We start from the raw sequence: 26319 nt of genomic DNA on the forward strand, positions 1-26319 counted from the left end.
AGCTAACCATAAGAACGGTTCACAGATGTTAAGAGGTAGGAGGCAGTTCTCAGGACTCCCATCTGACGGACGCAGATTACCGATGTGGACACTGGACTGGGTCCTGCAAATTTGCACCATCTATATTTACTTTCAAAGAACCCCTTCGCCCTTTCTCTTCAGATGCCTCTTTGTCTATGGCATCATGCAAAGTGTTTGTACTAAATGCTGGGTACATACGTAAAAATATTCATAGGGACCTGTTAACCCAATGTACGTTAAAGGCAACCTGTCATGTTTAAAATGGTACCCGTACTATAGGAAGGATGATACATAGCAGGAAGAGCTGAACAGATTCATTATCACTTATTTATAATTCATTGAAATCCTTGGTGTTTGTATCCACATGAGTCCAGTGGGCAATCCGATTCTATACTATAAATTATACTGTTTTTTTCCCAATAAATCTGTATATCATTCTACTCAGCTTCTTCTTAAGGGATTCATTTTACCATACATCATGGAAGTATGGGCTGACAATCTACAAATTTGCAACGTATTACACGCATCAAAGAGTTCAACATTTTACAAATGAAATGCACGCATTGCGTTTAATTTTTGAATGGAAAATTGACCTGATCTTTAAATCCTCGGGATGTAAGTTTTATCTGTGCAAATAATGCAAATTAATTGAAGAATGGTTGGATAAAATGCACCATAAATTCATAACACAGTGGAGTTTGCTGCGGGTCTGGGTCTTCCGCAAGTGATGTCATTAATAAAAAAATATTTTTTTCTTATTTTTTTGAGCAGCATATATATATATATATATATATATATATATATATATATATATATATACACATATATTTACAGTACAGGGCAAAAGTTTGGACACACCTTCTCATTTAAAGATTTTTCTGTATTTTCATGACTATGAAAATTGTACATTCACGCTGAAGGTATCAAAACTATGAATTAACACATGTGGAATTATATACTTGACAAAAAAGTGTGAAACAACTGAAAATATGTCTTATATTCTAGGTTCTTCAAAGTAGCCACCTTTTGCTTTGATGACTGCTTAGCACACTCTTGGCATTCTGTTGATGAGCTTCAAGAGGTAGTCACCGGGAATGGTCTTCCAACAATCTTGAAGGCGTTTCCAGAGATGCTTAGCACTTGTTGGCCCTTTTGCCTTCACTCTGCGGTCCTGCTCACCCCAAACCATCTCGATTGGGTGCAGGTCTGGTGACTGTGGAGGCCAGGTCATCTGGCATAGCACCCCATCACTCTACTTCTTGGTCAAATAGCCCTTACACAGCCTGGAGGTGTGTTTGGGGTCATTGTCCTGTTGAAAAATAAATGATGGTCCAACTAAACGCAAACTGGATGGAATAGCATGCCGCTGCAAGATGCTGTGGTAGCCATGCTGGTTCAGTATGCCTTCAATTTTGAATAAATCCCCAACAGTGTCAACAGCAAAGCACCCCCACACCATCACACCTCCTCCTCCATGCTTCACGGTGGGAACCAGGCATGTAGAGTCCATCCGTTCACCTTTTCTGCGTCGCACAAAGACACAGTGGATGGAACCAAAGATCTCAAATTTGGACTCATCAGACCAAAGCACACATTTCCACTGGTCTAATGCCCATTCCTTGTGTTCTTTAGCCCAAACATGTCTCTTCTGCTTGTTGCCTGTCCTTAGCAGTGGTCCTAGCAGCTATTTTACCATGAAGGCCTGCTGCCAAAGTCTCCTCTTAACAGTTGTTGTAGAGATGTGTCTGCTGCTAGAACTCTATGTGGCATTGACCTGGTCTCTAATCTGAGCTGCTGTTAACCTGCGATTTCTGAGGCTGGTGACTCGGATAAACCTCTGCTTCTTGAGATCTTTGGTTCCAACCACCGTGTCTTTGTGAACGGATGGACTCTACATGCTTGGTTCCCACAATGAAGCATGGAGGAGGAGGTGTGATGGTGTGGGGGTGCTTTGCTGGTGACACTGTTGAGGATTTATTCAAAATTGAAGGCATACTGAACCAGCATGGCTACCACAGCATCTTGCAGCAGCATGCTATTCCTTCCGGTTTGCGTTTAGTTGGACCATCATTTATTTTTCAACAGGACAATGACCCCAAACACACCTCCAGGCTGTGTATGGGCTATTTTACCAAGATGGAGAGTGATGGGGTGCTACGCCAGATGACCTGGCCTCCACAGTCACCAGACCTGAACCCAATCGAGATGGTTTGGGATGAGCTGGACTGCAGAGTGAAGGCAAAAGGGCCAACAAGTGCTAAGGATCTCTGGGAACTCCTTCAAGATTGTTGAAAGACCAATCCCGGTGACTACCACTTGAAGCTCATCAAGAGAATGCCAAGAGTGTGCAAAACAGTCATCAAAGCAAAAGATGGCTACTTTGAAGAACCTAGAATATAAGACATAATTTCAGTTTCACACTTTTTTGTTAAGTATATAATTCCACATGTGTTAATTCATAGTTTTGACGCCTTCAGTGTGAATGTACAATTTTCATAGTCATGAAAATACAGAAAAATCTTTAAATGAGAAGGTGTGTCCAAACTTTTGGTCTGTACTGTATATTTTGTGAGGGGTTCACTCAGCTGCTCCACAATTCTGGTAGTAGATCACCTGCTGGTTTATTATGGATAGCATAAACTTTGGCAGGGTTCAGCAAAATAAACAGAGCCTTTCTGGCATAATAGTAAAACAAACAAAGACACAGTCTATAAAAGTCCTTTCCCTGCAGGATTCCCTAGCAGATAACCTGCGGATTCCTCAGCTCCTCCTGGAGCTATGTGGGAGTTCCTGGTCTCCCAAGACACAACCACAGCCTGACTCTCAGGTCCTGGTATTTAAGAAACCATGTGATGATCACATAACCTTGGCATCACACAGGTCCTGTCAGAACTTTGAAGGTGGAGATATGGTGGTCCTCCTCCCACCGGCTCTATGAAGGTCTACTAAAATCAGCCAATAACATAGCTTTCATTAAACACTTTCAGCACGTACTGTGCTGGAGGCAAAACATTCTGGTTCTACATCACTTACTGCAGTATGCGCAGTGACACATATCTCCCTCCATACACTGTCAGTCTCTACACATCCTGTGCAAATGTTTCAACCCAAGTAACAGCTACAGTCACTCAGAGGCTCTAGTGGTCACACTGGATGGAGCGCTGTTCCAGTGTGCTGGGACCGGAGAATCACATGCAGAGTTATATTCTTTTTTTTCAAACATGTTATTAGTCTGCAAGGGAGATGTGCTGTAAGTTTTGCAAGATTTAATGAGCATCTGCCTCTGCTGATTACCTTACAAGTACTTGCAAATTTGATTTGGAAAAGGACCATTGCAAACCTGCAATGTGTGAGCTTACCCTAAAGGTTGCACTAAATAGTTGTCACTTTTAGGTATCAACCCCAAGATAACAGAGTAGTCATCCAATCAAATATTGCTTCACACAAATATTTTTCTTTATAATGCACCGGATAGAATAACATTTTTAGCGATTACCTATACTGGTCACATTCTGTATACTGGTTGAGACATTTGTACTTCTGAACACAATGATACAGTCTTGTAGACACTAGATTATCACCTACAAAGTCCATGGACTTATAGTCAACGAAACTCATGGTACAGAATTTTTCATTACTCGCCAAATACACAAGAACACACACTTTTATCATTAGTAAACATTTTGTACACGTCAGATACATGTTCCCAATGGTGTGAAGGATTTTATCTGATTGTATCCGTTGTTTGAGTAGCACTTACGGATTTATTGATATGAGAAGGGCTTATAATTAACTGAATAGTAAACTTAAGTCATAGTTGTCCACTGGTCTGGAATGTCTGGGAGACAAATATCACTTCTGCCATGCATCGCTCCTTTTGAAAAATATAGTCTCTTGCTGATGGTTGATAACATTATGGGGGCAATGATTCTTGATTTTTTTAGGGGCACTTTTGCTGTCATTATGAGATGGATGAATTTACAAAAGAATTTCAGGTTCCATTATGAGATCTTGTGTATTTTGATTAAGGGTAGACAAACCTGAAATGCAAAGGCTCTACTCATGACCATGGAACATGGGTACATGTGTTTTTTTACACCAGGGGCTGGAATTTTATCAACTTTTCTATGTATTCTGAGGACACTTTGGTAATTACTATGAGTAAACTGTAGCCTTTTGTTGCTGCAGGAACAGCACTATTGTCTAAATATCAAGACATTATTACTTCTAAAATACCTTAGAGACCATTAACATAATGACAGAAACTATACAAAACTTTTGTCACGTTCATTACCTGTGTGAGCGCCTTATTATTCTACTATGAGGGAGGACATTGTAGTATGTATGGGTGCTACTTGACTACTTTTATGGGGTAAGAATTGCTGTTTATAGACGTAATGATTTGTCAGTAAGAACATACCAATTTTTGGCAATTGATCCACTCATATAGACAGTAGTTCATGGCCATCGGACCATTGTCCAGTAAAACTCCTCTTATCTGCCGACATCTTATGGTAAGTAGGACAAGCACAATGTCATCTAAGCCTACTAATCAGAAGTAGTCCCAGGGCTGCTGACAGTTATGATAGGTTCCACAGGGCTCTGGTCCAGCGGCCACAGACTACCGACGTGGATGCTGCACCAGGGTCCTGGGAGTCTTGTTGCTCATCTTTACTCCCATAAATTAGCCTCCAGTTTTAGTGTCTAAAAGGTGTGGCATGAAATTTCTAGGGCTATGCTATGTGACATTTAGGCATTAAAGTGAATCAGTCACCAGATGTCACAATGCAAATTGCATGTATTATTAAAGAGATGATTTTTTTAAACTTGATGAAACTGGTGTAACTATTTTGAAAATCTAAGTCAGAAAGGCTATATGATCCTTTTTGAAAGATTCCTGTCTAACACTAAAATAAGCATCTTTCTGCTGCTCTAGCCTTTTTATTTCAAGATTATACAACTATTCTGATGTGAATTTTCAAAGTAAGTACACCAGATCCCTTAGGTATTGGAGATCTATTTCATTGTGTTTGTAGTTTGTACTATGACATCTGATAACCGATCTGCATGAACTATCAAACATTTCTATGTGTTGCACCTCCCTGAAGTTATTTCTTTGATGCTCCGATGCAGAAAAACTCAGAGTGCTAAAATTCTACAACATAAAACGTAACGTATAAAATAAAAACATTATGTACTACTTACTTTTACAACGTTAAAGTAAGTAGTGCATAATATAGCAATAACAAATAAGAAGCAGTTTCAAGAAGTTGCTCCACTTTGGTTTAGTAACCAAGGCCCAGAGATGCGATGTACACAGGACGACACTCACCTTCACGCTGGTGTGGCTGGTCTGTGTCTCGGCCTCTATGCAGCTGTATGGCCCAGTCTCTTTGCGCTCCTTGCGGGAGCCGGTGCGGGCTGCTGGTGGGTAGCGACTCTGGTAGGCGAGCACAGAAGGGATGTTATCAGCAGCGTCGGTTTTGATGAAGAGCCCGTGTAAGGTGGCGGCTGTTCCCTGGGAAATGGTGGTGGTCTGGTGCGGGGAGTTGGACTCATCCGAGTCCCGGCAGTAAATCACCCCGCTCTGTGATACGTGGATACTGGGAGCGCAGCCCATACCTGTGCCACGGTGCAGTGGTTGGCACTGGGGCACCTTGAAGAGGGATGGGATCTTCACTAATGCTATAGGCTGTTTACAGAATGCCACCAAAAAGAGCCATAGTGTCAATGTACATAGTGCTGCTCCGCAGATTTATCCAATTAATCATTTATCCATTTTGCAGAATGCCAGACCTATCTTGTACTTGGTGCTGCCATCCAGATGCATTCATTCACTCATTCATCCATCAGTCTATTGGGAATAATTCACAGGTACACCAAATGATAACAAATCAATGATAATAAAATTTTACTAAATCCAAAAAAACTGCTAACACTGAAAAACGATGCGAACCGTACTCATTGGAACCAATCACAATTGAAAAAGAAAAACTTGCAGGACTTCCTAGACTGCGCTAATAAATTACAGATCACAGTGCTATCGTCCAATGCAAACCCTTGTGAGATCTCACTGCTATGCTGTTGCATGGAAGCCCAAACGTTGCGCCAACACGGCTGAGCTCAGCATCATCATGGTCTATTACCCAGGCAGGTGTCTCATCAGTCAGCGCCGTCCTCACGCCAGTTACACAATCAGGAAAGAATGAATGAAATGATGGGGGATTCCCTCGGATGGTGATACCCTGTGTGCCAGGCTGGCACGGACAAAATGCTTTCTTCTGCTCAGCAAGCAACAGTTATCTCCAGCATGTCCCTACCTCTGCAATGCAATGACATAACAGAAGCCTGCACAGAGGATGCCTTACAATCACTGCCTTACACGCTCATACTCCTCCATTCCCAGCCTCAGATCACAGCACCAGCACTGAATGCATGCGACAACATTTAGCAACAATTGCCTTTACCAGCTCATCGGTGGTACCTGTGCCTCTCCAGCACTGCGGTCACATACATCCCTATTGTGCAAATAATAGATCCCTAGGTAGTGATGACAGTGGAGAATCCCTGGCTGGTGACTGCAGATCCTCTTCATGCACTGCTCTAGATCTGCCTTCTCCTGAGCCCTCCCAGCCTTGTCACTGCTGCCTCCTCCTCTAGCTGGAAAGCAACAAGGCGTTGTCCCATTTACACATCATTTTCACCCCTTTTATCTCAGTAGTGGGTGGCAGGAGCCCCCTTCTCGGCATCCTGCAATCACGCTGTCATAGAGCCTAAGATAGAAAGATTGCAACACATGAGGCTGATGATGAACTGCTCTTCTCCCATCTACTGGAATGTACAAGAATTTCTAATGAGCTGTCCAGGACGGAGAACAGGCAGAACCAATGGGATATATAGTAACTAAGGAAAGTGATGATGCCCCAGTTACATATTATGAAGATGACGGTCTATGCTACATCAATGCATACAGCAATACAGATATATACAGTTCATGCTTACATTCTACACCGAATGGCTGTGACGGATGCCAATCATCTATATGTTGCCCTTTTGACTCCAAAATTTGAAAAATGTAAAGATGTAGGGGCATACTAGTCACTGTTTTTGCACCTTTTTTTCTGGACTAAAAAGAACTCATTCACACAACCGTATTTTCAGTCCAAGTGATGTCGGTGAAATTAACCAGACAGAACTCGGACCAATGTTATTCAGTGGAGCAGTGGAGGTTAGCAATTCTTTACACTGACCAAATCTGCATATGGAAAGAATATTAGCGCATTCACTAGTTTATTCCGTAAATCCGATGAGACTCGCCCATGCAAGTCTACATGTGTGCAAAAATAATCTGACGCCAAAGACACAGCAAAGCATCTGATTATTACAGATACATTACAATTCTGAGGCATAGGAAACTGTAAATGGCCCTGTAAATGATTATGGTAATAGCTGCAGTGGTAAAAAAAAAAAAGTCTTACAAAAAATATACCCTTAAAATGTATACGGTAACTTTATTAAAGCAATTAAAATCTAATTCCCAAAACAAATTGCACGCGTGAAGTGTATAAATATCTGAGTATAAGATACATGATTCATTAGTAATTAATAAGTTGTGTGTATAATGCCCCTTGTAAGGCACCGGTAGCAGTGAAGAGGAAGTGGCCCACAAAGTTCAAACAAAAAAAAGTCTCTTTAATGCATATAACTTCAGTGTTCAATTCACACCAGTTCATATCAGCATCCTTTATATTGCAGTCACTGCACACGCTAGTCCTCCTCTGACTAGTTCCATGGGTGTCCTGCACTGCTGTATCACAGTCTCTACTTACATCCATACACAGACCTTGACATCCTCCTGTCTGCAGCTGTGGCACACGCTAGTCCTTCCTTCGGGCACAGGACAGTCTACCTCTGGTTCACCTCCAGGCACAAGACCTGTCCACATCCGTGACCAGTCATCATGGACAGCAGCACCACTGTGTATGCTGTGGATTGTCAGGCCTCACTCTGGCCTTGACACACCTGAGACTCCTCAGACTCAACTCTAAAACCTCTCTATACGAGAGAGCTTTTAACAATTGTAATCACAGCTACACCTGTGACTACAACGGCCCCTCATGGCCTCACTACGCCTCTGTGCGCATCCTAGGGAAAACAAACAGCGTCCCCTTGATGTGACAGGGGTCACTGCCTCACACCCTACTTCATATAATTTTGTAAATACTGAATGTGTGACCATAGCCCAAAGGAGATTAAAAAAAGCATTTTTGAATTTGTAACAATTTTTGCTGTATTTGGTGCAACGTCCACTAATGCAAAAATAAACACAAGAAAAAAAATGCTAGCTGTGTTATACAGCCAGTAGGATCAGGTCCTTTAGGTGGACTAAAAATATTTAAAAGTAGTTAAAATATTATAAAAAAATTATATAAAAGTTTAAATCAACTCCTTTTTTACCAATCCAAAATAAAGAAAAAAATGAGGAAAAAAGATCAAAAAAGGAAAAGGAATTGAGGGTACACTGATTAAATTTGCTGATGACACAAAGCTAGGAGGGATAGCTAATACTAGAGAAGAGAGAGAGAGGATTCAAAAAGATATAAATATTTGCACAAGGAAAGACACCACGTCTGCCTTACAACGTCTTGATCAGATACATCTGGAAGATGATATGCTGATTGTAACAGTGGACGTGGAGTCCCTGTATACTTCCATCAGACACAGGGATGGTCTAAAGGCAGTGGAATGGTTTTTACGTACCAGCAACATGGACACCTCCCTTGTGGATCTGATTTTGGTTTTATTGGAATTTTTATTACATCATAATATATTTATTTTTAAAAATCAGATCTACCTCCAGCTACAGGGTACGGCCATGGGGGCCTCCTGTGCCCCCTCATATGCCAATCTATTTTTGGGGGCATGGGAGAGGGAGGTTTTCCAGGGAGACCTCATCCAGGAAGTGAACCAAGTTCACAACTGGATGAGGTACCGTACATACATTTGGTAGGGTGAGTTGAGTGATCTACAGAATCTAATGGAAAAGCTCAATAATAATGATCTTAAAGGGAACCTGTCACCCCCAAAATGGCTGGTGAGGTAAGCTCACCGGCATCAGGGGCTTATCTACAGCATTCTGTAATGCTGTAGATAAGCCGCCGATGTTACCTGAAAGAGGAGAAAAAGACGTTAGATTATACTCACCCAGGGGCGGTCCAGGTCCGGTCGGATGGGTGTCTCCGGTCCGCTCCGGCGCCTCCCATCTTCATTCCATGACGTCCTCTTCGGGTCTTTACGCCGTGGCTCCGGCGCAGGCGTACTTTGCCTGCCCTGTTGAGGGCAGCGCAAAGTACTGCAGTGCGCAGGCGCCGGTCCTCTCTGACCTTTCCGGCGCCTGCGCACTGCAGTACTTTGCTCTGCCCTCAACAGGGCAGGCAAAGTACGCCTGCGCAGGAGCCGTGGCGTAAAGACCCAAAGAGGACGTCATGGAATGAAGATGGGAGGCGCCGGAGTGGACCGGAGACACCCATCCGACTGGACCGGGACCGCCCCTGGGTGAGTATAATCTAACGTCTTTTTCTCCTCTTTCAGGTAACATCGGCGGCTTATCTACAGCATTACAGAATGCTGTAGATAAGCCCCTGATGCCGGTGAGCTTACCTCACCAGCCATTTTGGGGGTGACAGGTTCCCTTTAACATCAAGCTAACATTCAACTATGGCAGAAACTCAGAATTCCTTGATATTAAAATTGTGACCAATCCGGATGGTGGTTTCCATACTAATGTTTTTAGAAAACCCACCTCTACTAATTCTTTTCTTCAGGCTGATTCTTGTCACCCTCTTTCAACTATAGGAGGAATTCCTATAGGTCAGTTCCTTCGGGCAAGAAGAATTTGCTCAGATATAGAGAGCTTTGAGGAGCAAACAGTTGATTTGACTAGAAGATTTTTGGAAAGAGGCTATAGTAAGCGTTCAATCAAGAGGGGATATCTTAGAGCAACCAAAACCACACGTAATCAACTGCTGTGTAAATCATCCGAAAGAAGTGCTGATAACAGAGATCAGGTACGTTTTGTGTCCAAATATAATAATCAATGGCCTCTACTGAAGGACATAGATAATAAGGATTGGGGTGTTCTTATGGTGGATCTGGTTCTGAGGCGAATTTTACCATCTAAACCATCATTTGTGGCCAAGAGGGCCGCCAATCTCAAGGATATCTTGGTGAGAAGCCATTATAAACCGGAGGTGATAGAGAAGGGATTGGATGGTGGAAATGTAAGGAATGGGTTCTTCCTGTGTGGTATGTGCAAGGGGTGCCTTAATCATGTTAAGTCTACAACTTTCTCAAATTTTGACAATTCCCATGTTTATAACATCTTGAAACATGTGAATTGTACGTTTCGAGGTGTCATATATCATGCTCAGTGTCCCTGTGGCAAGGTTTATATAGGACTCACAATTAGGGATCTAAGAGTAAGTACCCGAGAACATGTCCGGGACATTGAGAAGGCGCGCACATCTGAGGACAACACTCAATTGAAATCCCTACCAAGACACTTTAAAGAACACCATGGCTGTATTGCAGAAAGGGCTAGTCATTAAAGGTATAGATCAGGTTGTGATGGGTACACAAGGAGGGAATTTAAAACGTATTCTCTCACAGATTGAAAGCAAGTGGATTTATTGATTGGGGACCATGAGCCCACAGGGCTTCAATGAGAGCCTGGGTTTTGCTGCTGTTTTGTAGTTGGATATTCCTTGATGAAGAGGCATCTTTTTTATGGGGAGGTTATCGCTGATATTTTTATCTAGCCTCTATGGCTTTTTTATTATTTATTATTTTTTAGTACTTTTTGATTAACTAAATTTGTTGTTTTATTAGTTATCTAACTTTATTTGTTCTCTTTAGTCATTGGAGTGACCAGGGCTGGGATGGAGACTATATTATCCTGTTGTATGGATTGATGGACGTGTTATGGACCCTTCTTTTTGGTGGAATATTGAGATCATCTATACCACAAGTATCCTGGGTCCATAGGAGACTGAAGAGAGGATTTTTTCTAATTTACTGATGATGTCGCGTTTGGTCCACCATGATGGAGGCTAGAATGATCAGTCCCCTATATATGATGCTTTTGGACTTGTTATTATTTTTAGAATTTTTGTATATATATATATATATATATATATATATATATATATATACATTTTGTATTTTTTGTTTTTTTGGTATTTGATGGTGCTGCTAATACTATGGTGGATGTGGCTGATCATCCTGATAAATTGATATATGGCTATGACGCACTGGCACTTTAGGAGAATGGTTTATTCGTGTATCTTCTCCTGATTTATGCACTTTTTCAATATTTATGCACTTTTTTAATATTTATTATAATAATATGTCACTTATAATATTAAAATTATTGATATAGTTCATTTTATTCATGTCACTTCGCTTATTCTATTAATAATACTTCACAAGTATTAGTTTAATTGTTTATTAGACATTGTTTGGTAGCAGTGATCACAATACTTGCACGTTCACTTGATGACACGGGAGGTAAGGTTTAGTCCTTATGTTCATGCATGGTTGGATCGATTGGAATCCTCTTCATACGTCTGTGGCTGGTTGGTGCGCATGCGTTGGGTAAGGAGGACCCTTGCACGTCTGGTGGCGCTCGATATTGGGTGCGCGTTCGCTCCAGCGTGCATTCTGCTGAGCACTGCACCGGAAGTGAAGTTTCATCAGGACCCAGGAGGTCCCTACCAACTCTACCATTCTATGATTCTATGATTTGGTAAAGTATTGGTATAGTATTGCTACATCCATAAATGTCGGCTCTGTCAAACTATAAAATAATTAATCAGGGCTTTAACGTATAATTATCTGCGGAGAGGCGTGAGATTGTATTGTATCAGTATTATGAGATATTGCATAACTTACGCAATTCAAGATATGTTAAAGGTATTTTTCTATTATGAGAAACTATTTTACAGGAACAGTCATTTACATCATGGCAAAACTCCCAAGAGGTAATGGTGATCCCCGGAGCTTCAGGCTATGTTCACACGATGCGGTTTTTGCTGCGGATCCGCAGCGGATTTGCAGCTGCGGATCCGCATCCTTTTTCCATGCAGGGTACAGTACAATGTTACCCTATGGAAAAAAAAAAACGCTGTTCCCACGATCCTTTTTTCCGCTGGAAAATCCGCGCTGATTTTCTGCGGAAAAAAAGAAGTACCATGTCAATTCTTTCTGCGGATTCCGCAGCGGGTTTCCACCTGCACCAATAGGAAAATGCAGCTGGAAACCCGCAGTGGAATCCGCAGTAGAAAAAGGACTGAAAACCGCAGTGAAAACCACCGCAGGTTTTGCACTGCGGTTTTCACAAATCAGGACCTGAAAAATCCGCAGCGAAAAAAGGATCGTGTGAACAAGCCCTCAGGGGGAGAATACATGGAATTACCTGTTCAGACCAGGTCGTCCGACAGACAGCGGTAATTCCGCTTTTGACCACTATTTGCTCATTGGCGTCTGCTAGATTTTATCTAGCTGTTCCGGGGTTAATTTACCTAATCCTCGGATTGGAAGTTGGGCCATTCCCATGGCCTTTATATAGTTCTCCTGTTCATTGGGCGTCGCCGATTATAGCTTCTGTCTTGTGCGTTGTTATCTCGGTCTGGAGTGGAGAGCTGGTTGTTGGAGATTCGTTGCTGGTGGTGTATTTTCCTTAGTCTTATTTACTCCTTCCTATATTTGTGTTTATTTTGCCCTGCACATTTATAGTGTATTCCTGAGTGTCTGCGGCGTGGTGTATATTTTCCTTTATCCTTGTCTGTGCTAACTGTGGGTATTGGAATATTACCTCTTCACTGGGTGGAGGGCAGAGGTATCAGCCTAGGGTTAATAACAGGAGTCAGGGTGAGGTTCGAGGCCTGGACATGCACACCATCAGTGTAAACTCCAGGTAGAGGGTCAGTCAGGATTTCCCTAGTCTGAGGGAAACTGCAGGGGCCCAGGTTTTTAGCTCTCGCTCACCTAGTCTCCCCGTGACATTACCTTATTTGTTATGTGTCCCTCTCCTGAATGGGTTAAATAGCAGGAAAGTATCTTTCCCTTTGTTTTCCTGCTAGGGCACATATCCATATGGTTGATTAGCAAACCTGGCCAGTCAGGGCGCCATAGCAGGGGAAGGTTAGGTTTTCTCTCCGGAGAATGCCCCCTAATTGGATGCAGGTGTTAGCAAATTTAGCGGTAGCAGGCGCTAAAAGAAGGGAGCACCGGAGGCCCGTTTCTGACCTCTGGCATCTTCCTGCCAGAACTGCTGTTGTAACTTCTAGTGATGGATGTTCCCCTTTGATGAGTTGCAGATGAAGATGGCAAGGAAGGAGCCATGATGTGCCTGCTGAGATCTCCAGAGTCTTGTCGGGAGATACTGTCGGTACCGAGGATGGAGCTCGAGTAAGAAGTGACCAGGAATCCATGGCATGTGCCTGAAAAGAAGGAGGACTATCTTTTCTCCTTCGCCGGTTAGAGGGACCAGGACAATGGGGAAGTGAAGAAGATGGAGGACAGCAGAGAGAGCCTCCCCAGGTCAGCATGTCAGTAAGGGCTCAATCACCCACTGGCTTCATGAAGCCGTTGATGGTCCTGGGTGAGACGGCATGCATACTAGAAATCTGGACAGGAGTCAGCCCTTCGGGCAGAGCTGCACACCGGAAGAGCAATCATGGGGTTGTGAGTACAACTCCTCTCGTATCCATACGAATTATGCTCCCCTCCTAATTAGACCAGTCAACTTCTGTCAATATTCTCAGGCCCTGTGCAGTTTCCCTGCTAGATTATCACCTGGCAAAGTCTATAAAAGATATGGCTCAATGAATTTGTTGATTTGATAACATTGCTGCCAGCATCAAAGGAGTTTTTTGCTAGGATATAAAAGGAAGAGGATGAAGATAGACGTAGACCTATACCTAGGTCATTGAGCAACTGGCTGCAGGCATTTTGAATATATGCCAGCATCATGGAAGAAAGGTTCCCAAAGAAATGTTCAAGTTTATTTCATCATGTAGATATTGTTTTAGAAACATACAAAAATTGTATTTCTATGCTGAAAAATTAAGGTAGAAATTAGAAATGTATCCTTCACTTAAATGGGGATTTCAGGACGTGTGCATTTGGTTGAATTTAATGCTTCCAACAAAGTTTGGGTAGTTTGCAGAGGCCCCCAACCCAAATTGTTCACGGAAAGGGTACATGCTTTACATATAATAACGCCCTATGCAAATGGACTAATTCATGTAAGTACAGTCATGAATGTTCCTTTTGTGGAGGGGTGCATTCTATGGCAAGATGTTCTAAAGCAGCCAACTTGCTGGGTGAGCCCTCCACAAAGGAATACCTTAACAAGGGCATTGACACCGCTAAAACTCGAAAATATGTTAATATGGCTAGAATGGTATGCAAACCGCAAGATGGCCAAGCTACTACGTGACGGTTTTTCTGAAGGCTTTGATATCCCTCCTTTTACTGCCTTCAGTTGTGCTTGGATAAGAAATGTAAAATCTGTAGAACTGCATCCAGAGGTGGTGGTAGCAAATTACCGTATATACTCGATTATAAGCCGAGATTTGCAGCCCAAAAAAATAGGCTGAAAGTGCCCCTCTCGGCATATACTCGAGTCATGAAAGGAGGGGGGGGGGGTCGGCGGGTGAGAGGGAGTGACGCCTGTGAAATACTCACCTGCTCCTGACGCTCCTGGTGCGGTCCCCGCATGTCCCACGGTCTTCGGGCACGGCAGCTTCTTCCCCTGTTCAGCGGTCATTGGTACCGCTCACTAACCCCTTAATCCCATATGACGTACTATCCCGTCAAGGTGACCAGGGACTTAATTCCCAGTGACGGGATAGTACGTCATATGCAATCCCCCTTGAGCGCGACCGGGTGTCAGCTGACTATCACAGCTGACATCCGGCACTATGTGCCAGGCGCAATCACGGACAAAGTAAAAAAAAATAAATTTAAATTCGTAAAAAAAATAAAAAATAAATTCCTAAATGAAGAAAAAATATATATATTGTTCCCATAAGTACATTTCTTTATCTAAATAATAAAAAAAATAAAAGTACACATATTTAGTATCGACGCGTCCATAACGACCCGACCTACAAAACTGTCCCACTAGTTAACCTGTTGTGAATTTGGTTTCTGGGCTCCCCCGGTGGTTTCTGGTGGTACTGCACTTGTGTGCTTCATCTCCTCTGTTCACCTGTTTTCCATCTGGATGTGGGAGTTTTCTATTTAGCCTTGCTCCTCAGTCATTTCTATGCCGGCCAACAATGTTACCAGAAGCCTTTCTGTTGCATGTTCCTGCTCCTAGACAACTATCAGCTAAGTTGGACTTGTTGTCCTAAGTTTGTTTTGCATTTTTGTTCCAGTTCTCTGTGATTGAATATTTCTGAGGCTGGAAGCTCTTGTGAGCTGAAATTGCCACTCTGGTGTCATGAGTTGATATTAGAGTCTTAAAGTAATTTCAGGATGGTATTTTGAAAGGGTTTTCAGCTGACCGTGAAGTTCCCTTTTCTGTCTTCCTACTATCTAGTAAGCGGACCTCAATTTGCTAAACCTATCTTCATACTTCGTATGTCAATTTCCTCTAAAATCACCGCCAATATATGTGGGGGCTACTGTCTGCCTTTTGGGGAAAATTTCTCTAGAGGTAAGCCAGGTCTGTATTTTCCTCTGCTAGGGTCAGTCAGTTCTCCGGCTGGCGCTGGGCGTCTAGGGATAAAACGTAGGCACGCTACCCGGCCACTGTTAGTTGTGCGGTAGGTTTAGCTCATGGTCAGCTCGAGTTCCCATCTTCCAAGAGCTAGTCCTTTTGTATGCTTTATTACGTTCTCTTGCCATTGAGAACCATGACAGTTTGGCCGGCCAAGAGTTAAAATAATTGGCAGAAGAAAGGAGAGAAAAGAAGTCTGCAGAGATTTTTTTTTTTTTTTCCTGAGTTTGCTCATTAGTTGATTCTCTAGCATCTCTGCTTACTGCAGCCTTCGTCTCTCTCTCCTTCTAATCCTTGAATGGTTCTGATTTCACCTGATTAATATGGATCCTCAGAGTTTAGCTACAGGTTTGAATAATCTCGCTATGAAGGTTCAAAGCTTACAGGATTTCGTTATTCATGCTCCTACATCTGAACCTAGAATTCCTTTACCTGAATTTTTCTCTGGGGATAGATCTCGCTTCCAGAATTTCAAACATAATTGTAAATTATTTTTGTCTCTGAGATCTCGCTCCGCTGGAGATCCTGCACAGCAGGTCAGGATTGTAATTTCCTTGCTCCGGGGCGACCCTCAGGATTGGGCATTTGCTTTGGCACCAGGGGATCCTGCGTTGCTCAATGTGGATGCGTTTTTCCTGGCTTTGGGGTTGCTTTATGAGGAACCTCATTTAGAAATTCAGGCTGAAAAAGCCTTAATGGCCCTGTCTCAAGGGCAAGATGAGGCTGAAATATACTGCCAAAAATTTCGTAAGTGGTCTGTGCTTACTCAGTGGAATGAGTGCGCCCTGGCGGCGAAATTCAGAGAGGGTCTCTCTGATGCCATTAAAGATGTTATGGTGGGGTTCCCTGTGCCTACAGGTCTGAATGAGTCCATGACAATGGCTATTCAGATTGCTCGGCGTTTGCGGGAGCGCAAACCTGTGCACCATTTGGCGGTGTCTACTGAGAAGACGCCAGAGATTATGCAATGTGATAGAATTCTGTCCAGAAGCGAACGACAGAATTTTAGGTGAAAAAATGGGTTATGCTTCTATTGTGGTGATTCAACTCATGTTATATCAGCATGCTCTAAACGTACTAAGAAGGTTGATAAGTCTGTTTCAATTGGCACTTTACAGTCTAAGTTTATTCTATCTGTGACCCTGATTTGCTCTTTATCGTCTATTACCGCGGACGCCTATGTCGACTCTGGCGCCGCTTTGAGTCTTATGGATTGGTCCTTTGCCAAACGCTGTGGGTTTGATTTAGAGCCTCTGGAAGTTCCTATACCTCTGAAGGGTATTGACTCCACGCCATTGGCTAGTAACAAACCACAATACTGGACACAAGTAACTATGCGTATTAATCCGGATCACCAGGAGATTATTCGCTTCCTTGTGTTGTATAATCTACATGATGTGTTGGTGCTTGGATTGCCATGGCTGCAATCTCATAACCCAGTCCTCGACTGGAAAGCAATGTCTGTGTTAAGCTGGGGATGTCAGGGGACTCATGGGGACGTACCTTTGGTTTCCATTTCGTCATCTATTCCCTCTGAGATTCCGGAATTTTTATCTGATTATCGTGACGTTTTTGAGGAGCCTAAACTTGGTTCACTACCTCCGCACAGAGATTGCGATTGTACTATAGATCTGATTCCGGGCAGTAAGTTTCCAAAGGGTCGTTTATTTAATCTATCTGTGCCTGAACATGCTGCTATGCGGGAATATATTAAGGAGTCCTTGGAAAAGGGACATATTCGTCCTTCGTCATCTCCCTTAGGAGCCGGTTTTTTCTTTGTAGCTAAAAAAGATGGCTGTTGTGAATTTGGATTCTGGGCTCCCCCGGTGGCCGCTTGTGGAATTGGACTTGTCATCCTTTTTCCTGTTTCACCTGGTTCCATCAGTAGTGGGTGTCGCTATTTAAGCTCATTTCTCTGGTGGTTTCTTGCCGGTCAACAATGTTATCTGATGCCTCTCAGTGCTTGTTCCTGCTTCTGACAACTACTAGATAAGTTGGACTTTTGTCCATGTTTTGTTTTGCCTATTTTGTTCCAGTTCACAGCTGAAGTTTTGTTACTGTGTCTGGAAAGCTCTCGTTGAACAGGGATTGCTACTCTGGCGTTATGAGTTAATGCCAGAGTTTAAGGTAATCTCTGGATGGTGTTTTGTTAGTGTTTTTCTGCTGACCATGAAAGTATACTATCTGTCTTCTGCTATCTAGTAAGCGGACCTCAAATTTGCTAAGACTATTTTCCCGCTGCGTTTGTAGTTTCATCTGAACTCACCGTCATTATATGTGGGGGGCTACTGTCTTCTTTGGAATATTTCTCTAGAGGTGAGCCAGGTCTTATATTTCCCTCTGCTAGCTATTTAGGTCTTAGGCCAGAGCTGGGCATCTAGCGATAAATAGGAAATGCTACCTGGCTATTTCTAGTTGCGCGGCAGGCTTAGTTCATGGTCAGTATAGTTCCATCTTCCGAGAGCTTGTCCCTCTATAGGCTTGCTATGATCTCTGCCTGCAGAGATCATGACAGTTTGACCGGACCAATAAAGTGTTAAAGACCCAGGTTTAGAAAGGAGAGTTATAAGAAGTCTGCTGGAATTTTTTTTTTTTTTCTCCAGTCTGCCTTGCTGCAGTCTTTTTTCTCTCTCTCCTCCTAATCTCTGTATGCTCTGTGTGCACCTGACAATAATGGATCTCCAGAGTGTAACTGCGGGTTTGAATAATCTCATCACGAAAGTACAAAATTTACAAGATTTTGTGGTACATGCTCCGGTATCTGAGCCTCCTGCTCCGGTGTTGGTTGAGGGTGAGTTGGAGTACGTTGTGGAGAAAATTTTGGACTCTCGTGTTTCCAGACGGAAACTCCAGTATCTGGTCAACTGGAAGGGTTACGGCCAGGAGGATAATTCTTGGGTCAATGCATCTGATGTTCATGCTTCTGATCTTGTTCGTGCCTTCCATAGGGCTCATCCTGGTCGCCCTGGTGGATCTGGTGAGGGTTCGGTGCCCCCTCCTTGAGGGGGGGGTACTGTTGTGAATTTGGATTCTGGGCTCCCCCGGTGGCCGCTTGTGGAATTGGACTTGTCATCCTTTTTCCTGTTTCACCTGGTTCCATCAGTAGTGGGTGTCGCTATTTAAGCTCATTTCTCTGGTGGTTTCTTGCCGGTCAACAATGTTATCTGATGCCTCTCAGTGCTTGTTCCTGCTTCTGACAACTACTAGATAAGTTGGACTTTTGTCCATGTTTTGTTTTGCCTATTTTGTTCCAGTTCACAGCTGAAGTTTTGTTACTGTGTCTGGAAAGCTCTCGTTGAACAGGGATTGCTACTCTGGCGTTATGAGTTAATGCCAGAGTTTAAGGTAATCTCTGGATGGTGTTTTGTTAGTGTTTTTCTGCTGACCATGAAAGTATACTATCTGTCTTCTGCTATCTAGTAAGCGGACCTCAAATTTGCTAAGACTATTTTCCCGCTGCGTTTGTAGTTTCATCTGAACTCACCGTCATTATATGTGGGGGGCTACTGTCTTCTTTGGAATATTTCTCTAGAGGTGAGCCAGGTCTTATATTTCCCTCTGCTAGCTATTTAGGTCTTAGGCCAGAGCTGGGCATCTAGCGATAAATAGGAAATGCTACCTGGCTATTTCTAGTTGCGCGGCAGGCTTAGTTCATGGTCAGTATAGTTCCATCTTCCGAGAGCTTGTCCCTCTATAGGCTTGCTATGATCTCTGCCTGCAGAGATCATGACAGATGGCTCTTTGAGGCCGTGTATTGATTATCGGCTTTTGAATAAAATCACGGTTAAATATCAGTATCCTTTGCCACTGCTTACTGATTTGTTTGCTCGAATAAAGGGGGCCAAGTGGTTCTCTAAGATTGATCTTCGTGGGGCGTATAATTTGGTGCGAATTAAGCAGGGGGATGAGTGGAAAACCGCATTTAATACGCCTGAGGGCCATTTTGAGTACTTAGTAATGCCTTTTGGTCTTTCAAATGCCCCTTCAGTCTTTCAGTCCTTTATGCATGACATTTTCCGTGAATATTTGGATAAATTTTTGATTGTGTATCTTGATGATATTTTGATTTTTTCGGATGACTGGGACTCTCATGTCCAACAGGTCAGGAGGGTTTTTCAGGTTTTGCGCTCTAATTCCTTGTGTGTAAAGGGTTCTAAGTGCGTTTTTGGGGTTCAAAAGATTTCGTTTTTGGGGTACATTTTTTCCCCCTCTTCCATTGAGATGGACCCTGTCAAGGTTCAGGCTATTTGTGATTGGACGCAACCCTCTTCTCTTAAGAGTCTTCAGAAGTTTTTGGGCTTTGCTAATTTTTATCGTCGATTTATAACTGGTTTTTCTGATGTTGCTAAACCGTTGACTGATTTGACTAAGAAGGGTGCTGATGTTGCTGATTGGTCCCCTGCTGCTGTGGAGGCCTTTCGGGAGCTTAAGCGCCGCTTTTCTTCCGCCCCTGTATTGCGTCAGCCTGATGTTGCTCTTCCTTTTCAGGTTGAGGTTGACGCTTCAGAAATCGGAGCTGGGGCGGTTTTGTCGCAGAAAAGTTCCGACTGCTCCGTGATGAGACCTTGTGCGTTCTTTTCTCGTAAATTTTCGCCCGCTGAGCGAAATTATGATATTGGTAATCGGGAGCTCTTGGCTATGAAGTGGGCTTTTGAGGAGTGGCGTCATTGGCTTGAGGGGGCTAGACATCAGGTGGTGGTATTGACCGACCACAAGAATTTGATTTATCTTGAGTCTGCCAGGCGCCTGAATCCTAGACAGGCGCGCTGGTCGTTATTTTTCTCTCGGTTTAATTTTGTGGTTTCTTACCTACCAGGTTCTAAAAATATGAAGGCGGATGCCCTTTCTAGGAGTTTTGAGCCTGATTCCCCTGGTAATTCTGAACCTACAGGTATCCTTAAGGATGGAGTGATATTATCTGCTGTTTCCCCAGACTTGCGACGGGTCTTGCAGGAGTTTCAGGCGAATAGACCTGATCGTTGCCCGCCTGGTAGAATGTTTGTTCCTGATGATTGGACCAGTAGAGTCATCTCGGAGGTCCATTCTTCTGCGTTAGCAGGTCATCCTGGAATCTTTGGTACCAGGGATTTGGTGGCTAGGTCCTTCTGGTGGCCTTCCCTGTCGCGAGATGTGCGAGGTTTTGTGCAGTCTTGTGATGTTTGTGCTCGGGCCAAGCCTTGTTGTTCTCGGGCTAGTGGATTGTTGTTATCCTTGCCTATTCCGAAGAGGCCTTGGACTCACATCTCCATGGATTTTATTTCTGATCTCCCTGTTTCTCAGAAGATGTCTGTCATCTGGGTGGTGTGTGACCGTTTCTCTAAGATGGTCCATTTGGTTCCCTTGCCCAAATTGCCTTCCTCATCCGAGCTGGTTCCTCTGTTTTTTCAAAATGTGGTGCGCTTGCATGGTATTCCGGAGAATATCGTTTCTGACAGGGGAACCCAATTCGTGTCTAGATTTTGGTGAGCGTTCTGTGCTAGGATGGGCATTGATTTGTCTTTTTCGTCTGCTTTCCATCCTCAGACTAATGGCCAGACCGAGCGAACTAATCAGACCTTGGAGACTTATTTGAGGTGTTTTGTGTCTGCGGATCAGGATGATTGGGTTGCCTTTTTGCCCTTGGCGGAGTTTGCCCTCAATAATCGGGCTAGTTCTGCCACCTTGGTTTCTCCTTTCTTCTGTAATTCGGGGTTTCATCCTCGTTTCTCTTCCGGTCAGGTGGAGTCTTCGGATTGTCCTGGAGTGGATGCTGTGGTGGAGAGGTTGCATCAGATTTGGGGGCATGTGGTGGACAATTTGAAGTTGTCCCAGGAGAAGACTCAGCATTTTGCCAACCGCCGTCGTCGTGTTGGTCCTCGTCTTTGTGTTGGGGACTTGGTGTGGTTATCTTCTCGTTTTGTCCCTATGAAGGTTTCTTCTCCTAAGTTTAAGCCTTGGTTCATCGGCCCGTACAAGATATTGGAGATTCTTAACCCTGTGTCCTTTCGTTTGGACCTCCCTGCATCTTTTTCTATTCATAATGTCTTCCATCGGTCATTGTTGCGCAGGTATGAGGTACCGGTTGTGCCTTCCGTGGAGCCTCCTGCTCCGGTGTTGGTTGAGGGTGAGTTGGAGTACGTTGTCGAGAAGATCTTGGACTCCCGTGTTTCCAGACGGAGACTTCAGTATCTGGTCAAGTGGAAGGGCTACGGTCAGGAGGATAACTCTTGGGTGACAGCCTCTGATGTTCATGCCTCCGATTTGGTCCGTGCCTTTCATAGGGCTCATCCTGATCGCCCTGGTGGTTCTGGTGAGGGTTCGGTGCCCCCTCCTTGAGGGGGGGGGTACTGTTGTGAATTTGGTTTCTGGGCTCCCCCGGTGGTTTCTGGTGGTACTGCACTTGTGTGCTTCATCTCCTCTGTTCACCTGTTTTCCATCTGGATGTGGGAGTTTTCTATTTAGCCTTGCTCCTCAGTCATTTCTATGCCGGCCAACAATGTTACCAGAAGCCTTTCTGTTGCATGTTCCTGCTCCTAGACAACTATCAGCTAAGTTGGACTTGTTGTCCTAAGTTTGTTTTGCATTTTTGTTCCAGTTCTCTGTGATTGAATATTTCTGAGGCTGGAAGCTCTTGTGAGCTGAAATTGCCACTCTGGTGTCATGAGTTGATATTAGAGTCTTAAAGTAATTTCAGGATGGTATTTTGAAAGGGTTTTCAGCTGACCGTGAAGTTCCCTTTTCTGTCTTCCTACTATCTAGTAAGCGGACCTCAATTTGCTAAACCTATCTTCATACTTCGTATGTCAATTTCCTCTAAAATCACCGCCAATATATGTGGGGGCTACTGTCTGCCTTTTGGGGAAAATTTCTCTAGAGGTAAGCCAGGTCTGTATTTTCCTCTGCTAGGGTCAGTCAGTTCTCCGGCTGGCGCTGGGCGTCTAGGGATAAAACGTAGGCACGCTACCCGGCCACTGTTAGTTGTGCGGTAGGTTTAGCTCATGGTCAGCTCGAGTTCCCATCTTCCAAGAGCTAGTCCTTTTGTATGCTTTATTACGTTCTCTTGCCATTGAGAACCATGACATTAACCCCTTCAGTGAACACCGTTTAAAGAAAAAAAAAAAAACGAGGCAAAAAACAACGCTTTATTATTAGGGTTGAGCGACTTTTGCTTTTTTAGGATCGAGTCGGGTCTCGTGAAACCTGACTGTCTCGAAAGTCGGATCGTGTGAAATCGGCCGATTATTGTGAAAAGTCGGGGGCCAACCGAAACACGAAACCCAATGCAGGTCAATGGGGATCTCTCTCTCTCTCTCTCTTTGCTGAAAGTCGGCGACTTTTGAAAATGTCCGATCCGTTTCGCTCAACCCTATTTATTATCATACCGCCGAACAAAATGTGGAATAACGTGCAATCAAGAAGACAGATATAAATAACTATGCTACCGCTGAAAACGTCATCTTGTCCCACAAAAAGCAACCCGCCATACAGCATCAGCAGCAAAAAAATAAAAAAGTTATAGTCCTCAGAATAAAGCGATGCAAAAATAATTATTTTTTCTATAAAATAGTTTTATCGTATAAAAGCGCCAAAACATGAAAAAATTATGTAAATGAGGTATCGCTGTAATCGTACTGACCCGAAGAATAAAACTGCTTTATCCATTTTACCAAACGTGCAAAAAATGTCACATGCCCAAAAATGGTACCAAAAAACACGTCAACTCGTCCCGCAATAAAACAAGACCTCACATGACTCTGTGGACCAAAATATGGAAAAATTATAGGTCTAAAAATGTGGTAACGCAAAAAATATTTTTTGCAATAAAAAGCATCTTTTAGTGTGTGACAGCTGCCAATCATAAAAATCCGCTAAAAAAACAGCTATAAAAGTAAATCAATCTCCCCTTCATCACCCCCTTAGTTAGGGAAACATAAAAAAATTAAAAAAATGTATTTATTTCCATTTTCCCATTAGATCTAGGGTTAGGGTTAGGGCTAGGGTTAGGGCTAGGGTTAGGGCTAGGGTTGGGCCTAGGGTTCGTGTTAGGGTTGGGGCTAGGGTTGGGGCTAAGGTTAGGGCTACAGTTAGGGTTAGGTGTTGTGAATTTGGTCTTTGGGCTCCCCCGGTGGTCACTGGTGGTACTGGACTTGTGTGCTTCACTTTCTCTGTTCACCTGTTTCCATCAGGATATGGGTGTATCCTATTTAGCCTTGCTGCTCAGTTATTCTAGTGCCGGCCATCAATGTAACCAGAGCCTTTCTGTTGCATGTTCCTGCTTCTAGACTACTATCAGCTAAGTTGGACTCTTAGTCCTAAGTTTGTTTTGCATTTTTGTTCCAGTTCACAGTTATGTTATTTTTCTGTAGCTGGAAGCTCTTGTGGGCCGAAATTGCCACTCCCGTGTCATGAGTTGACACATGAGTCTTAAAGTAATTTCGGGATGGTATTTTAATATGGTTTTCAGCTGTCCGTGAAGTTCCCTATTGTATCTTCTTGCTATCTAGTAAGCGGACCTCGCTTTGCTGAACCTACCTTCATACTGCGTATGTCTTTTCCTCTGAACTCACCGTCAATATATGTGGGGGGCTTCTGTCTCCTTTTTGGGGGAATTTCCCTAGAGGTAAGCCAGGTCTGTCTTTTCCTCTATTAGGGTTAGTTAGTCCTCCGGCTGGCGCTAGGCGTCTAGGGATAAAACGTAGGTACGCCACCCGGCCACTGTTAGTTGTGTGGTAGGTTTAGCTCACGGTCAGTTCGAGATTCCATCACCCAAGAGCTGTTCTGTTATTTATGTTCTCTGACGTTCCCTTGCCATTGGGAACCATGACAGTTAGGGCTACAGTTGGGGTTGGGGCTAGGGCTAGGGTTAGGGCTAGGGTTGGGCCTAGGGTTTGTGTTAGGGTTGGGGTTAGGGTTGGGGCTAACGTTAGAGTTAGGGTTGGGGCTAACGTTAGAGTTAGGGTTGGGGCTAAAGTTAGGGTTAGGGTTGGGGCTAAAGTTAGGGTTGGGGCTAAAGTTAGGGTTTGGATTACATTTACAGTTGGGATTAGGGTTAGGGGTGTGTCAGGGTTAGGGGTGTGGTTAGTGTTATGGTTGGGATTGGGGTTAAGGGTGTGTTTGGGATAGGGTTTCAGTTAGAATTGGGGGTTTCCACTGTTTAGGCACATCAGGGCTCTCCAAATGCGACATGGCGTCCGATCTCAATTCCAGCCAATTATGCGTTGAAAAAGTAAAACAGTGCTCCTTCCCTTCCGAGCTCTCCCGTGCGCCAAAACAGGGGTTTGCCCCCAACATATGGGGTATCAGCATACTCAGTACAAATTGGACAACAACTATTACGGTTCAATTTCTCTTGTTACCCTTGGGAAAGTAAAAATTGGGGGGGCTAAAAAAAACTTTTGTGGGAAAAAAAATAATTTTTATTTTCACGACTCTGCGTTATAAACTGTAGTGAAACACTTGGTGGTTCAAAGTTCTCACAACACATCTAGATAAGTTCCTTGGGGGTCTAGTTTCCAAAATGGTGTCACTTGGGGGGGTTTCTACTGTTTAGGAGTATCAGGGGCTCTGCAAATGCAACGTGTCGCCTGCAGACCAATCCATCTAAGTCTGCATTCCAAATGGCGCTCCTTCCCTTCCGAGCTCTGCCATGCGCCCAAACGGTGGTTCCCCCTCACATATGGGAAATCAGTGTACTCAGGACAAATTGCATAACAACTTTTGGGGTCGAATTTCTCCTGTTGTCCTTGGGAAAATACAAAACTGGGGGCTAAAAAAGAATTTTTGTGAAAAAAAAAGAATTTTTATTTTCACGGCTCTGTGTTATAAATTGTAGTGAAACACTTGGGGGTTCAAAGCTGTCTAGATAAGTTCCTTGGAGGGTCTACTTTCCAAAATGGTGTCACTTGTGGGGGTTTCAATGTTTAGGCACATCAGGGGCTCTCCAAACGTGACATGGTGTCCCATCTCAATTCCAGTCAATTTTGCATTGAAAAGTCAAATGGCGCTCCTTCCCTTCCGAGCTCTGCCATGCGCCCAAACAGTGGTTTACCCCCACATATGGGGTATCGGCGTACTCAGGACAAATGGCACAACAACTTTTGGGGTCCAATTTCTTCTCTTACTCTTCGGAAAATAAAAAATTGGGGGCGAAAAGATCAAATTTGTGAAAAAATATTATTTTTTATTTTGACGGCTCTGCATTATAAACTTCTGTGAAGCACTTGGTGGGTCAAAGTGCTCACCACACATCTAGGTAGGTTACTTAGGGGGTCTACTTTCCAAAATGGTGTCACTTGTGGGGGGTTTCAATGTTTAGGCACATCAGGGGCTCTCCAAAAGCAACATGGCGTCCCATCTCAATTCCAGTCAATTTTGCATTGAAAAGTCAAATGGCGCTCCTTCCCTTCCGAGCTCTGCAATGCACCCAAACAGTGGTTTACCCCCACATATTGGGTATCGGCATACTCAGAACAAATGGCACAACAATGTTTGGGGTCCAATTTCTTCTCTTACCCTTGGGAAAATAAAGAATT

General features: G+C 43.6%; 1 protein-coding gene across 3 annotated transcripts in view; it reads right to left on the bottom strand.

The window, feature by feature from the left end:
- The window catches only part of PDE8B (phosphodiesterase 8B), a 339284-nt gene that overhangs the window by 233168 nt on the left and 79797 nt on the right, over positions 1-26319 (bottom strand). For 2 of the 3 annotated variants that reach the window (XM_077287149.1, XM_077287140.1), the window contains exon 1: positions 5354-6606. The exons of the other annotated variant lie outside the window; for it this stretch is intronic. In XM_077287149.1, the coding sequence (XP_077143264.1) occupies positions 5354-5641 (288 nt within the window). In that variant the 5' untranslated portion in view covers positions 5642-6606. Of the gene's footprint in view, positions 1-5353; positions 6607-26319 lie in introns of those variants that run through there. 3 annotated transcript variants of the gene reach the window in all.

The sequence above is a fragment of the Ranitomeya variabilis genome, chromosome 1 (genome assembly GCF_051348905.1).
Source record: "Ranitomeya variabilis isolate aRanVar5 chromosome 1, aRanVar5.hap1, whole genome shotgun sequence".
NCBI classification, from domain to species: Eukaryota; Metazoa; Chordata; class Amphibia; order Anura; family Dendrobatidae; genus Ranitomeya; species Ranitomeya variabilis.